General features: G+C 33.3%; 2 protein-coding genes across 7 annotated transcripts; both read left to right on the top strand.

Annotated features, from left to right (window-relative positions):
* The first annotated feature begins 5,755 nt into the window (after positions 1-5,755).
* Positions 5,756-9,157, top strand: LOC140967686 (fructose-bisphosphate aldolase 3, chloroplastic-like). The gene is made up of 6 exons (XM_073428390.1): positions 5,756-6,156; positions 6,854-7,123; positions 7,284-7,393; positions 7,484-7,574; positions 7,721-7,990; positions 8,552-9,157. The coding sequence occupies exons 1-6, from the start codon at positions 5,995-5,997 to the stop codon at positions 8,828-8,830; spliced, it is 1,182 nt and encodes a 393-aa protein (XP_073284491.1). The 5' UTR covers positions 5,756-5,994; the 3' UTR covers positions 8,831-9,157.
* A 4,911-nt stretch (positions 9,158-14,068) lies between these two features.
* LOC140967669 (CDP-diacylglycerol--serine O-phosphatidyltransferase 1-like) lies at positions 14,069-19,992 on the top strand. Of its 6 annotated transcripts, none has more exons than XM_073428360.1 (13): positions 14,069-14,439; positions 14,769-15,158; positions 15,660-15,854; positions 16,139-16,204; positions 16,301-16,402; positions 16,971-17,061; positions 17,480-17,534; positions 18,063-18,142; positions 18,234-18,350; positions 18,453-18,537; positions 18,800-18,891; positions 19,039-19,292; positions 19,384-19,992. In XM_073428360.1, the coding sequence occupies exons 3-13, from the start codon at positions 15,691-15,693 to the stop codon at positions 19,679-19,681; spliced, it is 1,404 nt and encodes a 467-aa protein (XP_073284461.1). In that variant the 5' UTR covers positions 14,069-14,439; positions 14,769-15,158; positions 15,660-15,690; the 3' UTR covers positions 19,682-19,992. The 6 variants fall into 6 exon arrangements, with proteins under 6 accessions (XP_073284461.1, XP_073284460.1, XP_073284462.1 ...); XM_073428363.1 differs by lacking the exon at positions 14,769-15,158 and having other exon boundaries at positions 14,071-14,439; positions 19,384-19,472; positions 19,613-19,991; XM_073428364.1 differs by lacking the exon at positions 14,769-15,158 and having other exon boundaries at positions 14,073-14,439; positions 16,343-16,402; positions 19,384-19,472; positions 19,613-19,990.
* The last annotated feature ends 354 nt before the right edge of the window (positions 19,993-20,346 follow it).

The following is a 20,346-nucleotide window of genomic DNA, read 5'->3' as shown; positions in this document are numbered from 1 at the left end:
CTCCGCCGGGCCAGGTCATGCCGTTGTGGCGATGAATGAATTGGGCGTGGGTGATGTGACTGGGGTGGAGCTGGTGGATTCTCCGCCTTTGGTGAGCCGAGCGGATCCCCATAATTTGCCCTTTTTTTATGGGATTTTTGATGTTGGGTTCGGTGTGTATTTGGATCGGGCCCTCTTTCCTGGCCGGTACGTTGGGGAGATTGAGAGGACGGTGAAGAGAGGTGGGTTTTGTGTGGTGGCAGTGGAGGAATGTGGACCTAGGGAGGTGGAAAAGGTTCTCAGATTGTTCAAGAAATCACGGTTTGTTAGGACCAAGAATGTAACTTTAGCTGGGGAGTTTAGGACAGGAATTATTATGGAAGTTGAGAGCTAAACCTGAAGTTTTTTTTCTTGGTTTCCCTTTTGCAGTTGGTTACTGCTTGTAGCTTATATTTTATTTCAGATTAGATTGGTAATTCTTTTGTAAGACATAACCTTAACGGAACGTCGATGACCTAACGTGTAAAAGATTTGTGTTTTGAAGTGTTCGGTTATCCTCGACTATGGACTTCTGGTTGGTGATTTATGCTACTTTCCCTATGGGTAAAAGGTTTTGTGTACAAACTTCAAGTCACATTTATGTGCAGCGTGAATGCCATTTGTCTATACTTGGTTTTTTTTTGTGATACAGAGGCTTGATGATGTGGATTGCACGGTTTTGACTTGTTCCTAGAAATAAGTACAAGTGAAATGGGGTCTTAGTTCTGACCCCTTGCATTTTCCAGGTTAGAACTAAATTGATGCGCATTTTCGAAATTGCCAACCTTCTTTATAATTTGCATTCTTGAGAAAATTTGCTTGGAAGTGAACCTATGTTTGTGTGTTAAGTTGGTAGTGAGAGGGAGATTTGATATTTTCTTCCCAACATTTGACGTTCTGTGCTGGGTTGACTGTGAGTTGCTGTGTCTCAGACGTAACTATGACTGCATCCTTTCCGCTCTTTTTCGTGAAAGTGTTTTTTTCATTTGGCAGCTAGCAGACTGTGATTTAACACTGATAATAACGTCCAAATGGTTTGCTATGTCTCAGGCGTAACGATGACTCACCTCTATTATCAGAATTCTATATTTTTCAAGGGTCGTGAATATTTGGCTCTAGCTTCTAGTGGTAGCGAATCCTTCAAAGTGAAGTCTCTCTTACAAATAGATCATCGCATTGGCTACATGTGACAATTCACTCATAGAATGTCAGCGAAGGACTAGCGCACATGAAATATGTCTCTGCATACTGTTGTCTTCTTCAGACATTCAATGAGTAAATTCCTCCAAGTAGACAGCACAATCTCTTTGTACGAGAGAATCTCTCGAATTTCCGAAACTCTTACATCTAAAGGCTTAAGTCGGTTGAAGTCGCACGCGGTGACTGAAACTTGTGAGGGACGGTACGAAGCTGTGTGTGCTTGACCGACATCATGGCTTATTGGCTTGTGTTTGCATCGGGCAGGGCCAGTGGAAAATGAGTAGGAGATGGCCTCTTTGAATAAAATTAAGAGTGAGAGTACTAACTTTCTATAATCCGTCTTTTCTTAAAATAAGATTAAGCAAATTTCACAATTTCCATTCAAACATGTAACAAGTACTTTCTGGTAGTCCGGGTGAAGCAGTCGACTTTACCCCCAACAAATCTTTTGTTACAATTTTGATAGAATTTGATTCTTTATATAATAAACAATTTAAAAACCAATTACTAGAGTACTGTGTGATATCATAAATATTCGGTTAACTGGGTTAATTATATTCCCACAGAATATGAAATGATTTTAGAAATATTAAATTGATGCATTCGTGTATACCAGTGAATCGGGTTGCTCTCGTCCTACCTCGAACGATTGTTTCAATGTCTGATCCATACTCCCCTCCTACAGTGATTTCAGTTGTGCTACTTCCTAATCAAGCTTAATAATAGATGCATGTTTTATTAAAAAATGATGCATTCATATTCAATTGATTAATATGAAAACATGTATGGCAAATGGGGTGAGGAACAAATATAATTGATTATATTGGGGTTCTCAAAAGAATAGATGTGATTGACGGGATCGAAGAGAGCGAGGAGTGATCGTTGATGCCAAAAAATTACACGGACAAATAGCAGTTCCTGACAGACTTCTTGATGAAAAAACATGAATGAATCGATCTCAAACCAGAAAGAGAGTGTTCGAAGACTGTGCAAGAAATGAAATTTTGTAATTGAGGATGACTTAAAATATTTGATAGGTACTACTTATATCAACGAATACATTTTATTTTCGAGAGTTTATCACTTAACCCGAGCAACCTGTAAAGTTTTTTCTTTAAAAACATATGACTTTTGTATATGCAAATATTATTATTATTTTATTATTTAACAAAATAAATAAATAAATAAACATTCAAAACACATAATAATTTTTTAATTTAAACATATAATAACAAAATATTACATAAATATATGTTAATTATGTTTCGTAGATTCAATTTAAATATTTAAATTTAAGAGTGTAAATAATGTAAACTATTAATTATTTTACAAAAGAAACAATTGTTTAGAAAATGTAAATATTTCACAAAATAAATATTATATGATAAAAATTAATGAGATCAATAATAATTAAAAAATGTCCAAGTATATCAAAATTATTTTTAATAAATTGTTTTAAAAATCAATATTTTATAAAATAAATATTTGATCAAACATCATCATTTATGAATAAATTCATAAATTTTAAAGTCAACTTCTAAAAATTTAAAGTATAATTAATTCACAAAATAAATATTTATTTAAAAAATAATATTTCACAAAATAATATTATATGATTGAAAATTTATGATATCCATATATAATATCATAAAAATCAAACATACATTATTAAAAAATGTAGCCAATATTTCTTAATTCTATAAAAAAAAAATTAATTTTTTTTAAAAAATCTGTCACCCGAGTTGACCCGAACCTGACCCAACCCTACTAAATTTTTCGGGTTTGATTTCTGGTCCAATCTAATTTGACCCGAACCCGAAAACCTCCAGCCTTAACCTGATTTTTTCGGGTCGACTCAAGTCGGGTTCGTATGTCCCTAGCTGGTAAGAATGTGATGACCGAGATCGAAGAAGACGGAGAATGATTGCCGTTGTCAAAAAGTTACATAGACAATGAACAAACAAAAGAAAAAATGAGAGATATTTCAACACCGTGGAAATATGTGATTATATAATTGAACAATACTGTAAAGAATATTCATCATTTTAAGAACTTAAAGTTAAGTGAGACAATATTTAGGGACAATAAAAAATATACGACTCATTTTAAATTTAATTAAATAAAATGGATTTTGACTTTTTTAAATCGAAAAAAGGGAGTTGACTGCTGTTAGTTAAGTGAGTTAATTTATTAGGTCATTAATTAGTTAGTTAGATTTTACTTTTTTAAAAATATTTTTTTTAATTGATATATCCCTCCCCGATTTGAGTTTTCATTTAAGTTTGGGTCGAGTGGGTGGTATATTGTTGGGTCGAGTGGGTCGAGTGGTGGTGTTTGGGGTTTGATTTAGGGTTTTGTTTAGGGTTTAGGGTTTGGGTCGAGTTTGGGACGAGTTTTGGTCGAGTGGTAGAGAGATTTTGAATTTTGATCATTTCATAATACATAAGTCATTCTATACATGATTAGAACGTAAATATATAAAAAAAAATTAATTGTGTAAACATTTTAATATGAGTTATGTATTATAATTTAAGTGTGTTGGTTAAAAAAATCATAACAATATTAGACGAGTGTATCTCTTATCGGGTTGAATTTATGCTCGACTAAAATTCTTAACAAATTTTTTAATTCCAATAAAATATTTAACAAATTTCATAATAATAGAACCTAAAAAACTCATAACATGTAAGACTCGACTCAAATTAAACTACTCTACCAAAAAATTGAGTATATTGTGTGGCGCGACCCACTCAACCCAATTTTGGGTTGAGTGGGTCGCGCCACACAAATATTGGGTTGCGCCCCACATATAATGTGTGGCGCGACCCACTCAACCCAAAATTGGGTTGATTGGGTTGCACCATATATGTGTGGCGCGACCCACTCAACCCAAAATGGGTAGAGTGGGTCGAGTCAAAGAGCTACAATTTGTGTGACTAGAAACAATTATCCTAATACAATTCAAATCACAACTTGCTTTCATTTTTTATGGTGTTATATAATTGATCAATTGATGAATCATTCTCTAAATATATTTTTTGTATGAGATCGTTATTACATCGAATGTAGTAAAAAAATATCACATAAATTAACTAAAAATCAATATAAAGTATCATATAAATGTTTTAATCCAACTATCATATAAATGTTTTAATCCAACGACCATAATTTATCCTAAATACAACAACAACAATAATGCCTAAATTCTTCAATCTTCTGATCGTTCAATTGATAGGCATTTTCCCTGAACATGGGATAAACGTTTGATAGGCATCTTCTCATATTCATCCATTCTATCTATTAAATCCCCCAAACTTACACCGTCACTTCTTCCAAAATGTCTCAACCTAAATTCATCTTCGTCAGGTATCATAGGATAAACGTTTGAACAATTTAGACCCGTTAACAAACAATATTCTAACAATGAAAATCGCAAAGGTCGTTTATGATATATCATCCAAAATTCACTACTTTCACTATCATAAGTTTGCCTGCTGATCAAAAACCATAACAATTGATTCGAATTATTATAATCCTTCGCACATGTAATTAAATTACCAAATTGAGTATGCTGCACCAAATACTCTATCTCTTTCTCATTTAAAAATGATATAATCTTCTTACATATCTCAACGTATCTTGATCCTAATGTTAACTTGCATTCAAAGAATTGATTCCTTCCGAGTTTAGTGGGAAAGTAAATCTGCAGACAAAAACAAAACAAACATATTAGTGATCAAAATTTAAACAGTATTCGTGCCTCGGAGAAGAATTGGGTCGTGCTCGAACCAAGCGCGACCCAATTGGGTCGTGCCGTGCTCAGCACGACCCAAGCGCGACCCAATTGGGTCGTGCTCTTCTTGTTTCGTGCTCTTCCCGAAGGGCACGACCACGACCCAAGCACGACCCAATTGGGTCGTGCTCTTCTTGGGTCGTGCTCTTCCCCCGAAGAGCACGACCCAATTGGGGGAAGAGCTTCCCCGAGAGCAGCAGCTTAGCTGCTGCTTACGGACGCTGCTCACGGTCGAGCTCTTCACGAAAAGCTCGACCCAGGGCTCGAGCCTCCACCCACGGCTCGACCCAAATCTAGCTTCGGTAATAAATTCAAATTTAAAAATAAATTTCTTATCAATACGTGATTTTCTCGTTGGATTTCTTGCAGATGAATATTTTCTAGACTCATCGTTAATTCTTAGGAAAAAACTAGAACAATGATACAAGATGGAAGATGGTTTGAGTGTGCAGCAGCAGCAGATGAGGAAAACAAAATCTTGGGTTGAGGTGAGAAAGAGTGGGTCGCGAAGAAGGGAGAGATAAGTCTGTAAAAAAAAATTGTTTTGTGTTATAATAAAAAATTGGATCGAGACTCAACCCAAAATATCAAGTCTCGACCCACTACTAATTAAAAAAATTAGATTTTAAATAGAGGATAAAAAAGTAAATTCCTCTCCACTCCCTTTTATTGAATAAACACGTAGAAAGCTCCCTTTCTCCTCATTTTCCCCAATATTTAGATGGGTAACGAGAGGGCGTCAGACTATATTCATAGTTTGAGGCGTAAAATGATCTTAATACCATCGTTTCCTGCTGGTATACAACTGTGTTGTGTTAGGTGGATCCGATCGTTCGTTGTTTGCTACTGCGAAACGGATTCTACGAGAATAATTAAATAACCAGCATACATCTGTTTCGTCAAAATAAAACTGCCCCTTTTCACAGTACTTACCAAAACTTTCTTCAATTCCTCTACAAAGACCTGCGAACTACTAAAAGGTGATGGCTTGCTCGACTGCCGTGAAATTTAACGCCGCCTCCTCATCGTGGATCGCCGGTCAACATTCGATCAATCAACGGTCAGGATCGGCGGCTCGTTTCCCCAGTAGCCGTGTCTCCGTCATCCGAGCCGGATCTTATACTGATGAGCTCATCAAAACCGCTGTAAGCGATTCATTTTATCAGTTTGATTGTTGGATTATGTGATTGTGAAAAGCGTATTGGATTATCTTTTTCCGGTTTCGTTTTTTCTTGCAACGTAGTATGTAAAAAAATAAATCTTTACACTTTTATTGTTTGTGTGAGAGGATTGACTGTGCTATATATGATTTTGTTGTTTGCTGCATAGTTTTCCTACATTTTATCTTTAATATAGTTGTTTGTTCTTCCTTTGCATATTTAATGAGTAACCATCTAGATTAGCCATGTGAGTAATGGCTTATGTTGAAGGGAACCCAAGATGGCACAAATCCTTATGAGGGAGCCAAGATCGGGATAGCCCATAATCGTTACAATAAAATTGTTGTTATTAAGTTTTAATTTTGCATACTTATTAGTCAGTTTAGTAGTGGCTCGGGTAAGGGTGCTACTCCCCTTAGTCACTAGTTATGAAAACAAGTATGTATCTCTTTGATCTGTTTTCTGGTTGATAAAGGTCTGAACTTTAAATTCTAACATTCTATTTTAAATATTTGTTAATGCCTAGTTTGTATCTTTCCCGTCATATAAAGTTATGATGGGAGAAACTAACTTGAAGTATCTAAATCCAATATCCAATGGTTTACTGCATTTGTTTGTGGTTTTTGACTTCAAGCTTATTGTCCTTTCTAACGTGGTTTCTGTTTGCTTTTGTTGGAAATAGAAATCAATTGCTTCTCCAGGTCGGGGAATCCTAGCAATAGATGAATCAAATGCTACCTGCGGAAAGCGCTTGGCTTCCATTGGACTTGACAACACGGAAACCAACAGGCAGGCATATAGGCAACTTCTACTGACCACTCCTGGCCTAGGTGATTATATTTCTGGCTCTATTCTCTTTGAGGAGACACTTTACCAATTAACAACAGATGGGAAAAAATTTGTGGATTGTTTGCGTGATGAGAATATCGTACCTGGCATCAAAGTTGATAAGGTGAGCTTTTATCGAAATTCATTTTGGTTCGACATTTACTACTAGAAACCCCTAGATGATGTTTGGCATAACTGTTCATGCTGCCTACAAAATACTTTTTGATGCTACGACCACTTTGTTATCTCTTACTTTCTGTGTTTCCTTTTGTTTTATTTGACAGGGTTTGGTTCCTCTACCAGGATCAAACAATGAAACTTGGTGCCAGGGTTTAGATGGATTGGCGTCTCGCTCTGCGGAATACTATAAGCAAGGGGCTCGTTTTGCAAAATGGTATTGCATTTTGTCCTAAAGTCAATTTTGAATCATAAACACAATCTTTGTTATTTACCACTCTTTTTCCTTTGCATCCAAATAATTTAGGAGAACTGTTGTGAGCATTCCATGTGGTCCCTCTGCTTTGGCTGTTAAAGAAGCAGCTTGGGGTCTTGCTCGTTATGCTGCCATTTCTCAGGTACTTTTTCAAATGTCAATTACACCTATTTTTCAAATTCCATCTTTTTTATTAAGACTCAACTGTATAGCTAAGAAAACTAGACGTATTTTTGTGTCTCAAAAAATGGTAGAAAAATGAGGTAATATTATCCATTTTGTATGCAGGATAATGGTCTTGTGCCGATTGTTGAACCTGAGATTCTTCTTGATGGGGACCACCCAATCGAGAGGACTCTTGAAGTGGCAGAGAAAGTTTGGGCTGAGGTCTTCTACTACTTGGCAGAGAATAATGTGGTCTTTGAAGGAATTTTACTTAAACCTAGCATGGTAACTCCCGGTGCTGACCACAAAGAGAAGGCTTCTGCAGAAACCATCGCCAAATACACACTCACTATGCTCAAAAGAAGAGTGCCTCCTGCTGTTCCAGGAATCATGGTACTAACTCATGCACTTGATGGTGATCACAACTACTTCCCTGCTGTTTCTTCTTGTTTTCATGCAGATTTTTTTTTTCTTTTTATACTTTTTTGTTCAAATTATTTCATGGTCCTTGTTCTACATAGGGTGCTGGTGATCTAAGGGATGGTTATATCTTTGGTAACCGAATAAGTTGTTTTGGCTTACTGTTCAGTTCATACTGGGATCAGAAGTTCATTTACGGTTTGTTTATGTTGTTTAATTTAATCAAGTTGTGAACACTTGTAATTATGATTCTTTAAAGGCCTAGATACCAAAATTGTTTACTAACATTAGCTAATGTATTGATTAATTTAACCACTAAGTCATCTTTGTAATGAGTTTATGAGGCTTATTATGGTTGTTTTCACACAACAGTGAACAAATTCAAGAATAATTGCTACAGCTTGAAACGAATACTTACATAAGAAATAAATCTTATCGTTGGTCATATTTTTCTTCGTTGATCTGTCAAAGCCAACATTAATATTTATGCTTGTATTGGACCATACACAATTCTAAGTAATTTTCATCTTCTAGTTCTTGTCAGGAGGACAATCTGAAGTAGAAGCGACATTGAACCTCAACGCGATGAACCAAAGTCCCAACCCGTGGCACGTTTCCTTCTCCTATGCTCGAGCGTTGCAGAACAGTGTCCTAAAGACATGGCAAGGACGGCCAGAGAACATAGAGGCTGCGCAGAAATCACTTCTGGTGCGCGCAAAGGCAAATTCCTTGGCCCAGCTAGGAAAATACTCAGTCGAGGGTGAGAGTGAGGAGGCTAAGACGGGAATGTTCGTCAAAGGTTACACGTACTAAGTGCATCCTCGGTGGTAAAGCTGCATTTAATGCTAGGTTTTTGGTGTTTGCTTAGTGGAGCCTTTTGCTAGCTTTGGGTGCTAAGGAGATCGCATACAAGAGCTTGTTTTTCTTTTCTTCTTTCCTTTTGTATTGGCTTTTCTAGTCTTAAACATGTATGCTTGAATAATCTTAATAAGGCAACTGGTGAAGTGCTATTAATTTTTCCTTATAAGGCGAACTCGGTCGAGTTTGTAGCTGCAGGTGGAGTTGATGACTTGCTGGTTTTGTAAGCTGAATGATGCCTATATGGCTATTGGGGTAATGTTTGAGAGACTGGATTCTATATTTTTCATCATTTATAACAATTGGAGTGCAATAATCGTCTATGCAGATAGGTCAATCGATACGTGACGCTTAAGTTGTTATATGGTTTAAAATATTTGAGTTACATCATTACCATCATCTATAACGTTTGGTAAGACAATTGCTCAATTCTCACAATTGATATTAAAGTCAGGTCATATGTTCAAGTCTCTCAAGAAGTATATTTATATATTTATTATTGGTGGGAAAATGTTGGGTTAAGCACTAAGATGAGTCAAGCTATTGAGGTTGCACCGCTTGATCTAGTTGGATAGGTGAGTCAAATAAGACTGATGTCATATCTTAACGGGTAATACTGTCTCTGCTAGGGACATAGTCGGCGGTAAAAAAAAATAAGACTGATATCTATGTGATATGAGACAACACCAACAGATAGACACGCACCTCATCAGACTCATATGCCTAACAGTCCGACCCATTAGCACCCAAGTAGGTGAATTATCGCTTCCACAAATATAATGAAATAAAGATATGTATTGGCTAACATAGCTTTTGGTCTATTGGTAGTTGGTACACGCTTGATCTTAAAAATAACTCTTTTTACCATATTTTTTATGACGCATAATCGTTATTTTTTTATGTGCATTGATTAAACATCCAACTAATGTAATAATCTGCAAATCATGTTAATCAGATAAATCAAATAATTCACATTGGACAAATCATTAATTTGCAACTTTTTTTTATCGAGAAAGTTTTAAGTTTTTTTTTATATATTTGTATATCTAGGAAGGGCTCTTAACTGGATCTGGTCAGCTGGAGATCAACAGAGCTTGGCCTTAAAATAAATAAGCAACCCAATTCTAATAATTAGATTACAATATTCATTTAATTTAATTAAACTACATTAAAATTCAGGTCCTCGGCACCAGCATCTCATTAATGCTACATTTTTTTTTACAATTTTCAAAAATAATTATTTGGGAAGAATCAATCAGACTTCAAGGTCCACGGACTTCAACTTCATGCTATTTCCTAATATTTAATGATGAAATTAAGTAGTTTTCATTTCATTTTTTTAGAAAAATAAAATAAAATATATCAAATTAATAATCACATTTATCATATATNAAAAAAAAAGGATAGTAGTGCGTGTCCTGGGAATGCAACATTGATGTGGCTGTCGGAATCATTATAATTGATTAGGTTAATAATTTTGAGAGAAATGGAATCTAGCCCATATGAGTTGGAGACATCTTGGGAAATTATGCTGCTTCATGTCCTCTTCCCCCTTACACTATATGATAGTAAAAGATGGATACATGTTATATGTGTTATTATTATTATTTTTGATCAAATAATTATAAATAATTAATACAAAATTATTTTCAATTTAGAAAGATGTTTCATTTTAAAAAAGAAATTTTGTTTATATTTTTCCTATATAAAATATAGAATGACTTGAGGAGGTTTTAATAGGGTAAGAAGGAAAATTATGATTAAATATTTTAGTGTCTTCTAAAATAGTTACTCTAAGGGTCTCATACTTAATAATATAGCGTGCATATATAAATTTGTATAGCTCTTATTCTTCTTTTCTTCCATGGTTCTCAGAATGTGCACTGCAAGATTGATTGATTCGTTAATTAAAGAGATATATGTATCATTTAAATGTTGGAACATTAAAAAAAAAGTATCACAAAATTTAATTTATCTATATAATTTTTTTGACGAAATCACATGGCCTACATTATGATTTTCGACCTAATCCAACACAACGTGTGACACCACATTTTGTACTCAACACTGTGTTTGCTAGGGTGTGTTGGCCACCATTGTAGTCCATACCACTAATGCATTTTTCATTTGAATTGACGCTAAAGCTTAGGGGGACCCCTTCTTCTTTTTTTCTTCTTTTAAAAAAAAAACTTGTTTATGAGTTGAAATGTGTGGATCTTTGCTAGTGAGGAAAACCTATCCAATGAAATGTTTAATTATTTCTTGTAATGTGTCAAATTATAATGATAGAAAAAAAAAGTTGGCAATAAGTCGATTTCATGAAATTTATATTCGGGTTCAAACTCGATCATTTTTTAAGGAGTATTAAAGACATATTACCCAAAAATCATGGGTTTTGTTTAGATTTATAGGCACGGTAAAAATCATGCTATATAATGTACATGTCAAAATAATAAAATGAGAGAGATTGATCTCTACGATTTAATGAAAATCCGAGAATAAAAAGTTTGCTGGTTTAACATAGATATTTATATTCTGTTTTTACTTATCTCAAGTATGGAGTTAAAGATTGACATAAAATTGAATGATCAAATCTGGATATCCATTGAAAATTGTAAATGATGTACGAAAGATTTGAAACATGGAATTATGTTCACGTGGAAACAATGCAAACAGTAATTAAGTTGATGGGACTTTCCAAATTTTCTTATTGGATAATAAAAAATCCTTAATGCCCAGAGATTAAAAGCTTCAAGTTTCCCATATTTAGGCAATCACGTCATCATGTTAAGAAAGTAGACATTTAAATGTTATAAATATCATGCAACAATCACCATTGTTGGTCTCGCGTGCGACAACTTGAGATTATAAAACGAAAATAAAATATAAAACTGGACACCAAGATTTACGTGAAAAATCTTTAAAAATTATTAGGGTAAAACCATGGATAAGATGAAAAGAATTTCACTATAATATTTTTATGGTATACAATCGCTCACTGTATTTACAAAGAGAATATACACTCTCTTAATACAGGAGAACAAACGCATTATAAATATTATAGAACTAAATATTCGAATTCTATAAGATGAGAGAAAACTCGATTAATGGATGAAGGAAATAATCAATTTGTGCATCTATTTATAGCAGAGCTCAATGGTGTGAAACCGCGTTTTTCTTCCTCAATTTCGCCAACAACGTTTTTCGCTGCAAAGGATGACTTGACTTTTCCCATTCATTTAATGCACCTTTGCAACATACATGACTATTGATTAAACATTCGTCTATTTCACCAATTCGAACATTCGGCTTTGAATATTCAAAGCTATCTTGTTTGTATATGACACCAAGAATGACTTGAAGAATATTTAACTTCAAAATTCAAAAGGAATAAAAGGAGGAAATAAATATCAACAATGGATTTTTACTTGGCCATGTACCATTAAATGGGAAAAAATAGCTTGAAACCCCTATCACTAAAATACAGCGGGAAATGATTGTGAGGAGTTAATAAAAACACTATTGTTTTATGTTTTTTTCTTTTACTTTTAAATTTTAAGAAATATTTGAGGGTTAAATTTTAAGATCGTGTGATTCATTCTTTATTCCAACAATTAGTTAAAATTTTCTTATCCATTTACTTAACTTACAAAAATGAATGCTATTTTTCTTAAAATATTATTATTCTGTTCTTGGGTTTTTAAAAAAATTTAAATTTAATTAGATTAATAGTTATACTCATATGGAAGTTACTGAGATAGCTGAGGCCATCTCCAAAATTGCACCAAAATAGTGTTACTCCAATGGGGGCTGCGTTGTTTAACCAAAATAGCGCAGCCTCTTCCTCACGAGCCAATTTGGCGCAGGGGTTTTCTATTTTTTTTTTATTTTTGATTTTTTATTTGTATTTATTTTAAATATTTATATTTAAAATTATAAATATTATTTAAATAATAGTATAATATTGATTTTATTACTTGAATAATTAATTATTTAATCATAAAAAATTATAAAATAATAATTGTTCAATTTTAAAATATTTATTTATTTACTTTAATTATAATATTTAAAAACTAATTTTTTTATGATTTTTAATTAATATAATTTAATACAAATACAAAAAATTAATATAACAATACAATTCATAACTAAATTTAAAAGGATAATCGAAATACAAATGCAACTTGAAACACATAATTGGGATACATATTATATATTCATCAATTTATGTTATATAATTAAATTANTCAATTTTAAAATATTTATTTATTTACTTTAATTATAATATTTAAAAACTAATTTTTTTATGATTTTTAATTAATATAATTTAATACAAATACAAAAAATTAATATAACAATACAATTCATAACTAAATTTAAAAGGATAATCGAAATACAAATGCAACTTGAAACACATAATTGGGATACATATTATATATTCATCAATTTATGTTATATAATTAAATTATAAACTTAAATATTATTATTTAATTTATTATTAATAAAGCATTAGTCATAATTAAAAATATATTAAATAAAATATAATAATTAATATATGTAAAATAAAAAGAATATTTCGAGAATATTCTTTTTGGTGTACGATTTGAAGTAAATGGGTTGGAGATTAATGTTGTATTTGATGCAGAAATCGCACTATTTTAGTGTAAAATTTGCATTAAAATAGATTTTGTGGTTGGAGATGGCCTGATAAAAAATTAGTAAAATAATAAAATATAATTAAATTCTGGTAGATGTAATTTATTCTTTGTCATTTACTTAATACATAAGCTATTTAATTTATTTATAATTTTTTTTATATTTATTACTTCGTATCTTATTTATTCAAATAAAAAATGTAAAATATTTATTTTTTCTCTAATATTATGTTAAGTTCAATATTATTTTTAAAACATATTAATATAGATTAATATTTAGTTTTTTAAATTAAAAAATTTATATAAATATTAATTAGTCGATCAAACATATATTATTTGAATTATAAGTTCACGATCTAAAATAATAAATTGTTAATATATGATTAATTATAGTCCTTAATTAATGGAATTTTATTTGTCGAAATGAGTATAATAATAATATTATGACATTAAATGTTGCAACTAACAATAAATTCTTAGACGAAATTTTAATTACATCATAAAACAAAAACTGCGGAAAGATGTTTTGTGAATCGTAAAATTTCAACGAAGAGTTCTTTGACCACCGTACCGTTTTACACATCAATACCTTTTCGCCATTGCTGAAATCAAAACCCGACCTTTCGCTTTCTCACTGCAAAAAAATTGCCCCTTTTTCCACACAAACATTCGCTATATATGATATACACACATTCATATGTAAGATACATTCACACAAACTTAGCAGTCATCGGTTGTGTTGAGTGGGAGTTATCTTTTAGTGGAGCCATTGTTGCTGCTTCTTTCCCAAATCTCGATGACTCTAGCTCCTGCATTCTTGATTTCTTTCTCCTTGTATTTGATCTGACGGAAGAGGTTGCTTCGTCATCCAATCGCGAGGCTGTGTATCGCTCGCCAGCCTATCTCGACGTCAGTATGGAGATTGTTCATTTTGAAACATTTATTACAAATTAAACAACTCAGTACACCACACTAATTTCTGTGGGATTGATTATAGTTTATATCTATGAATTAATGTATCTGGGATTGCATATGAGATGTATGCATGATTATGTAGGTAGTTGTTTGGGAGTGATTCTCTCGTTTAATTATTTCAAGAATCAGTCTTTTGTATCATGCACTGTTTTTCGAATGATGGGTCAGCTTTATTTTCTCTAATAAATCGAAATTTTAGTTGGAAAGTGACTTTTTGTAGGTTCAATGAGTGCTTCATTTTGTTGCTTTTTAATTGCATGCAGCGAATGCTTTTCTGAGGACGGGTTCGAGATTGGCTCGGGTTGATGGTGACCTCAATTTTATTCTGTCCATTTTTCTAATCGTGTTGTGAAAATTTTAGTTAACTGTATACAGCAGAATACCTGTATTGTTAGGCTTTTATTTGCTTTTATTGGATTACAGAAGGCTATTAGGTCTTTTTTAAGCTTAAAGGTATAAAAGTACTTAAGGTTCTTATCTTGATTCCTGTAGTTGTCTTCTGAAACTTAACATGAATAGAAAGATTCTTTCTGGTTATAATATTATGCTTTTTTTTTATTATTCTCATTATACACCTTTTAACCAGGGATGTTTAGTGGGATTACCTGTAGCCATTGATACACCATGGTTATATGCCTCAGATACAATTTGAGGTCGAGTTACCGCGGCCATTTCTGCTGTGTATTTTGATGTGTAGGATAGCATGTTCAAAATAAGTCTAGCAAAGATGCGAATGGAAATCACTGTATATTAATATTGTTATTTTACACAATTAAACGATTACAACTTATCTTTAGATCTTGTCCATGAGCCGCGGTCTAGACCGTGCTTCAGTGAAAAAAAAATGTGGGAGTTGTGAGTTGATTCTTTGAAACAATCCCCGTACTTTTCATTCTATCGCAGCATTAATGTGGCCAGGAAGGATTGTCGTTTTTCCACCAAGTGATGGCAGTGGAAATTGCTTTTTTTTTTTAAAAAAAAAAAATACGGGGTATTACAAAATGCATCAAGCGCAAATGTTTTTAATGATTTTTTGTTCGCCATTTTGCCCCTTTCCCCACATTCTCCTAAAGGATATGTTCTTTTGCTATTTTTTCTATTTTGTATATTGTAAGACTGTAATGAATACAATCATTTTATCAATTGAATTGCAGTGAGAAGCCTTCATATCTGATATTTTAAAGTATGGAAGCTAACGGTCATCTGAAGGCCAAACATAAGGATTTTGTTCCTCATCAAAATGGTGATGTGTATTCTTCAAGTATTGACTATGAGTTTGATCCATGGACTTCGTGGGCATACAAGCCACATACCATTACATTTTTACTTATCGGTGCATGCTTTCTTGTGTAAGTTGCTCAATCGTTTAGTCCTTCTAAATTGATGGTTTTCCAAAATTATGTTGATGACAGACCACCAGTTGATTATCAAGCTTATTGTTTCTATTTTATTCATCTGGATCTATAAGTCACTGCCTGCATGTTTTATCAACGAATCAAATATTGGCAACTTTTTTCTTCTTGAAATAATGAAAAAAGAACACAAGAACAAAAAGAAGCATATAACGAAACATTGAATTAGCCGTGGAAGGTTTTAATGCTACTCTAATATATCTATTTGATCATTCTTCCAGATGGGCAAGTGGGGTGCTTGATCCTGAGGGTAGTGCTGGAAATGATATTGTTACCTCTGTGAAAAGGTGGGCGTTTGATAATTGTGTGCGATCTACCTTAATATCTTTTTTTACTACGTTCACCTGTTCTTTTTGTTCCCATTTATTTTGTTTCTTTTATAGACTTATTCAAACTTCAAATGCTCTCTGTTACTGCTTTGCCAGGGGTGTATGGGCAACGGTTGCAGTGTTCCTCGCTTATTGCTTGTTACAAGCTCCTTCAACGTAAGTCTAGCTCCTTTATGTAGTTACTTCTATTTTATAACAATTTGATCGTTTTTTATCCCGCTTTTTGTAAATTTGATAAATAGATGATATTTTTGTGCCTAATTCCATCTGGGTTGGGGTCGAAGCAGTTACTCAGGATTTTTAAATTTAGTTGCTTTTTTGTGTGTATCATTGAAAACAGACTTATTTGTTTTATTGTCTACCTCATGTAGTGATCAGATGTGAAAAGACGGTTTCTATGAGTTAATCAAAATATATGAATTTGATGAACTAATGGAGTTGCATCTATTTTATATGTGCACACACATCCAAAGTCATAAACATTTGTGGGGAAGACAAGAAACAAGCTCTTTTCTCTGTGGTGGATTTTTTTTTCCTGCCAAAATGTAGCCAAGATTGGCAAATATTATATAAGAAGCTAAAGAAATTCTTACATAGTTTTGATACTTCAGTGAATTTGCCATCGAACATCTTCACAAGTGTAGGCATTGGTTTGTATACTTATCTGTTTACCTGTCAATTTTCATTTTTCTATTACACATTAAGCTCATATGTTTTCTTACAGTGTACTAACTCGGCCGCATCCTGCAATTTGGCGCCTTGTCCACGGAATGGCTGTCATTTACCTCACCGCATTAACATTTTTGCTTTTCCAGGTCAGATTTGAACTTGTTTCCGAGAACTTTCTTGGATCGAGTGTGGTAATTTTTTTGGTGTGACAAGGAAGAAATTTACTGCCATTATTTATCATGCTATAAAGCTGCACACATAAATTACCTGAATATGTTTTAGCAAATAGTGAACCACCATAGATATTGATGAGTCATCTTTTGTTAGGCACCGTCTGATAGTTGAACCAAGAACAGTGGCTTATTGTTCGCATGAATATCCATATAGCAGAGCCAATGTGCATTGATTAATTTATGTTTTGATTAGCATCGTAAATGCGTGATCAAAAAATTAAATAATTTAGTAGAATAGGGTGATTAATCTAACTTAGGACAAATTTTGAACGTCTCAGTTCCTGTTTTCTTGTTGAGGATTTTGATGCCCCTGAATGTTTCTTATTTCCAGAGGCGTGATGACGCTCGACATTTCATGAAATATCTACATCCAGATCTAGGTGTCGGTAAGGGATTTGTGCGTTATATTACTCCGTCAAATAATGTGGTTTTCTTATCTGGTTGTGGTACTGCATGTCATCATTCGGGGTGACAAATATTGAAATAAGTCTAATAGTAGTCTTTTAATAAGTTAGAGTTTGAGTTCAAATTTCATTAAACCATCTCGAAGCTCAAGAATTTTACTGTGTTGTGATCGATCGATTCATTTGTTTCGAATTTTATTATTGAACTATATGAGCAAATAATCTAATATTGACTTGTGAGATTGTTTAAATGCACTAACCTCCATAAAAAACTAATCAATTTGTACTAGAATTTAGCAACAAAAATATCAAGCATACTAGAGCTCAGCTCGGTATGAAATCCTTTATTTCGAATTTGAATCATGTATTTTTCAAGTTGGTATGAAAAGCTCACAAGTTAGGCTTGATACGTTTTCACATCATCAACCTTGTAGTCAATATGAATTATAGATCACTGGAACTTTGTTGGTTCTTTGTTTGCTGAAGCTATATGCAAATTTTATGTTACAGAACTTCCTGAAAGATCCTATGGAGCTGATTGCCGAATTTATATACCTGAAAATCCTACAAGCAGGTTTAAGAACGTTTATGTATGATTTCTACTTACATTCCTTCTTTGATATCTGTCTTTTGTCTTACCATAAATTGATAATGTGATCACTTTGGTTTAATGTGTTTTAGGAGACACTTTTTGATGAGTTTGTTCTGGCTCATATCCTCGGATGGTGGGGGAAAGCTATAATGATCCGTAATCAACCTCTTCTATGGACACTTTCGGTTGGATTTGAGTTAATGGAGGTAGGCATTCATCTTATGTGTGATATTCTGATCCTCTCCGCACAATTTCTAGAAACTTGTAAACATGTGTCTTTTGTTTGATTTTTTGTCTCGTGTTTCCAGTTTACATTTAGACACATGTTACCAAATTTCAACGAATGCTGGTGGGACAGCATCATTCTTGATGTCTTAATCTGCAACTGGTTTGGTATGAAGTTTTTATCATTCTTCTTTTCTGGTTATTGTTAGACGATTCTGTAAATTCATTATATTTAGCTTTGGAAGTGATAATGCTGTTAGTATGTATATAATGTGGTTAAACATGTTCCTGCTAATTTTCCAAATGAATTGAACTTCAGTCTAACTGACCTGAATGGTCTTCGCGCATTTTTCTCAGCAAGTTACTTGTTATAAAACCCAGCCTTTGGGGGTAAAATAGAATTTAACCTGTCTACTTATTTGCTTGATAGGTATTTGGGCTGGAATGCATACTGTTCAGTATTTTGACGGTAAAACTTACGAGTGGGTTGGAATAAGCCGGCAGCCAAACATCATGAGCAAAGTATGTTGGCCTGTAACATTTCTTTAATTTGCGGCTATGAATTCGTTACCACGATACATTGTGATTGGAGGGCTCTTGGTATCATGATTTAATTATGTAGTGTGAAACATAAAAGTAGAAAATAATTACTTAGTCTGGGCTTTTCAGGTGAAAAGAACACTTGGGCAGTTTACACCGGCCCAGTGGGATAAAGATGAATGGAACCCTTTTCTTGGTCCATTGCGATTTATTCAAGTTCTTAGCCTTTGCATCATTTTCTTAACCGTAGAGCTGAATACATTCTTTTTGAAGTTCTGTCTTTGGATTCCTCCTCGAAACCCCCTCATCGTATACAGGCTAGTTTTGTGGTGGCTCATTTCTATACCAACAATTCGTGAGTACAATTCTTACCTACAAGACAGGTGTTTCTCTTTTCTTCCACGTTTCGTATGCGCTATGCATGCACAAAAATTTGATTTTCTGACACGATCTCTTGTTCTCGGTTATATTTAGGAAACCGGTGAAGAAAGTGGGAGCATTCTGCTGGCTCTCACTCGCTATATGCATAGTGGAACTCCTCATTTGTGTCAAGTTCGGAAAAGGTTTGAATACGTATATTTTTGTTCCAGGAAGAGTAATTAATTGTCCCCCTCCGCCCCCGCCCCCGCCCCCATTCCCACAGAGTCTGTCTCTTGAATTTAACACGACTAGATTAGCTATATTACACTTGCTGATTTTCCAGGATTGTTTCCTAATTCCATGCCAAAATGGTTGGTTATACTTTGGATGTGTGTTGGGATGTGGCTTTTGATATTCTTGGGTACATGGTCATGGCAGCTGCACAGATTAATCAGGAGGAAGCTGCAATGAGTTTTGATTTTGGGCCCAAATATATATATTTTTTATATAATTGTATTTTATCTTATGTTCAATTCATGTCATTGATTTATACACACGTGTAGTAGAACAATAGATAAAATGCAATTGTGGAATACGAGATTTGCCAGCTTCTTCAAGAATGCCCCCTTTTTGTTTGTTTGAGATTACCCAGTAATTGTAAATGATTTCTCCATTGGGCTATATTTTTACACTTATTGTTGTTGGAACCTCAATTCTTGTATATTAGTTGCATTGACCCAAGTGTAATAATAATTTTCAAGACTATGTATGTTTAAAATTTTCAAACTAAAAGTTATTTGATTTAATTTAACTTCGTTCTTGACTTACAAAAAGATATTTTGTTTGAAAGTGCCGAATCCTTTTTTGGGCAGGATAATAGTGATTCTATCTTTGTAGGAAAATAATTGTAAACTTGAATCAATCATGATTTATTGATTTTTCACATGATGGCCAAGTTTAATTTATGTGAAACATGGAAATATGGAATTGCTATAATTTGATACACACTTGATAAATTTCGTACTAACGCTTTAGCTTTAATCAGCACATCATGAAAATTGAACTCATGATAATTGA

The sequence above is a fragment of the Primulina huaijiensis genome, unplaced genomic scaffold, assembly GCF_012295235.1.
Source record: "Primulina huaijiensis isolate GDHJ02 unplaced genomic scaffold, ASM1229523v2 scaffold26229_ERROPOS72855+, whole genome shotgun sequence".
NCBI classification, from domain to species: Eukaryota; Viridiplantae; Streptophyta; class Magnoliopsida; order Lamiales; family Gesneriaceae; genus Primulina; species Primulina huaijiensis.
Note: the sequence above shows the minus strand (reverse complement) of the source record. Positions and strands in the feature narration are given on the sequence as shown.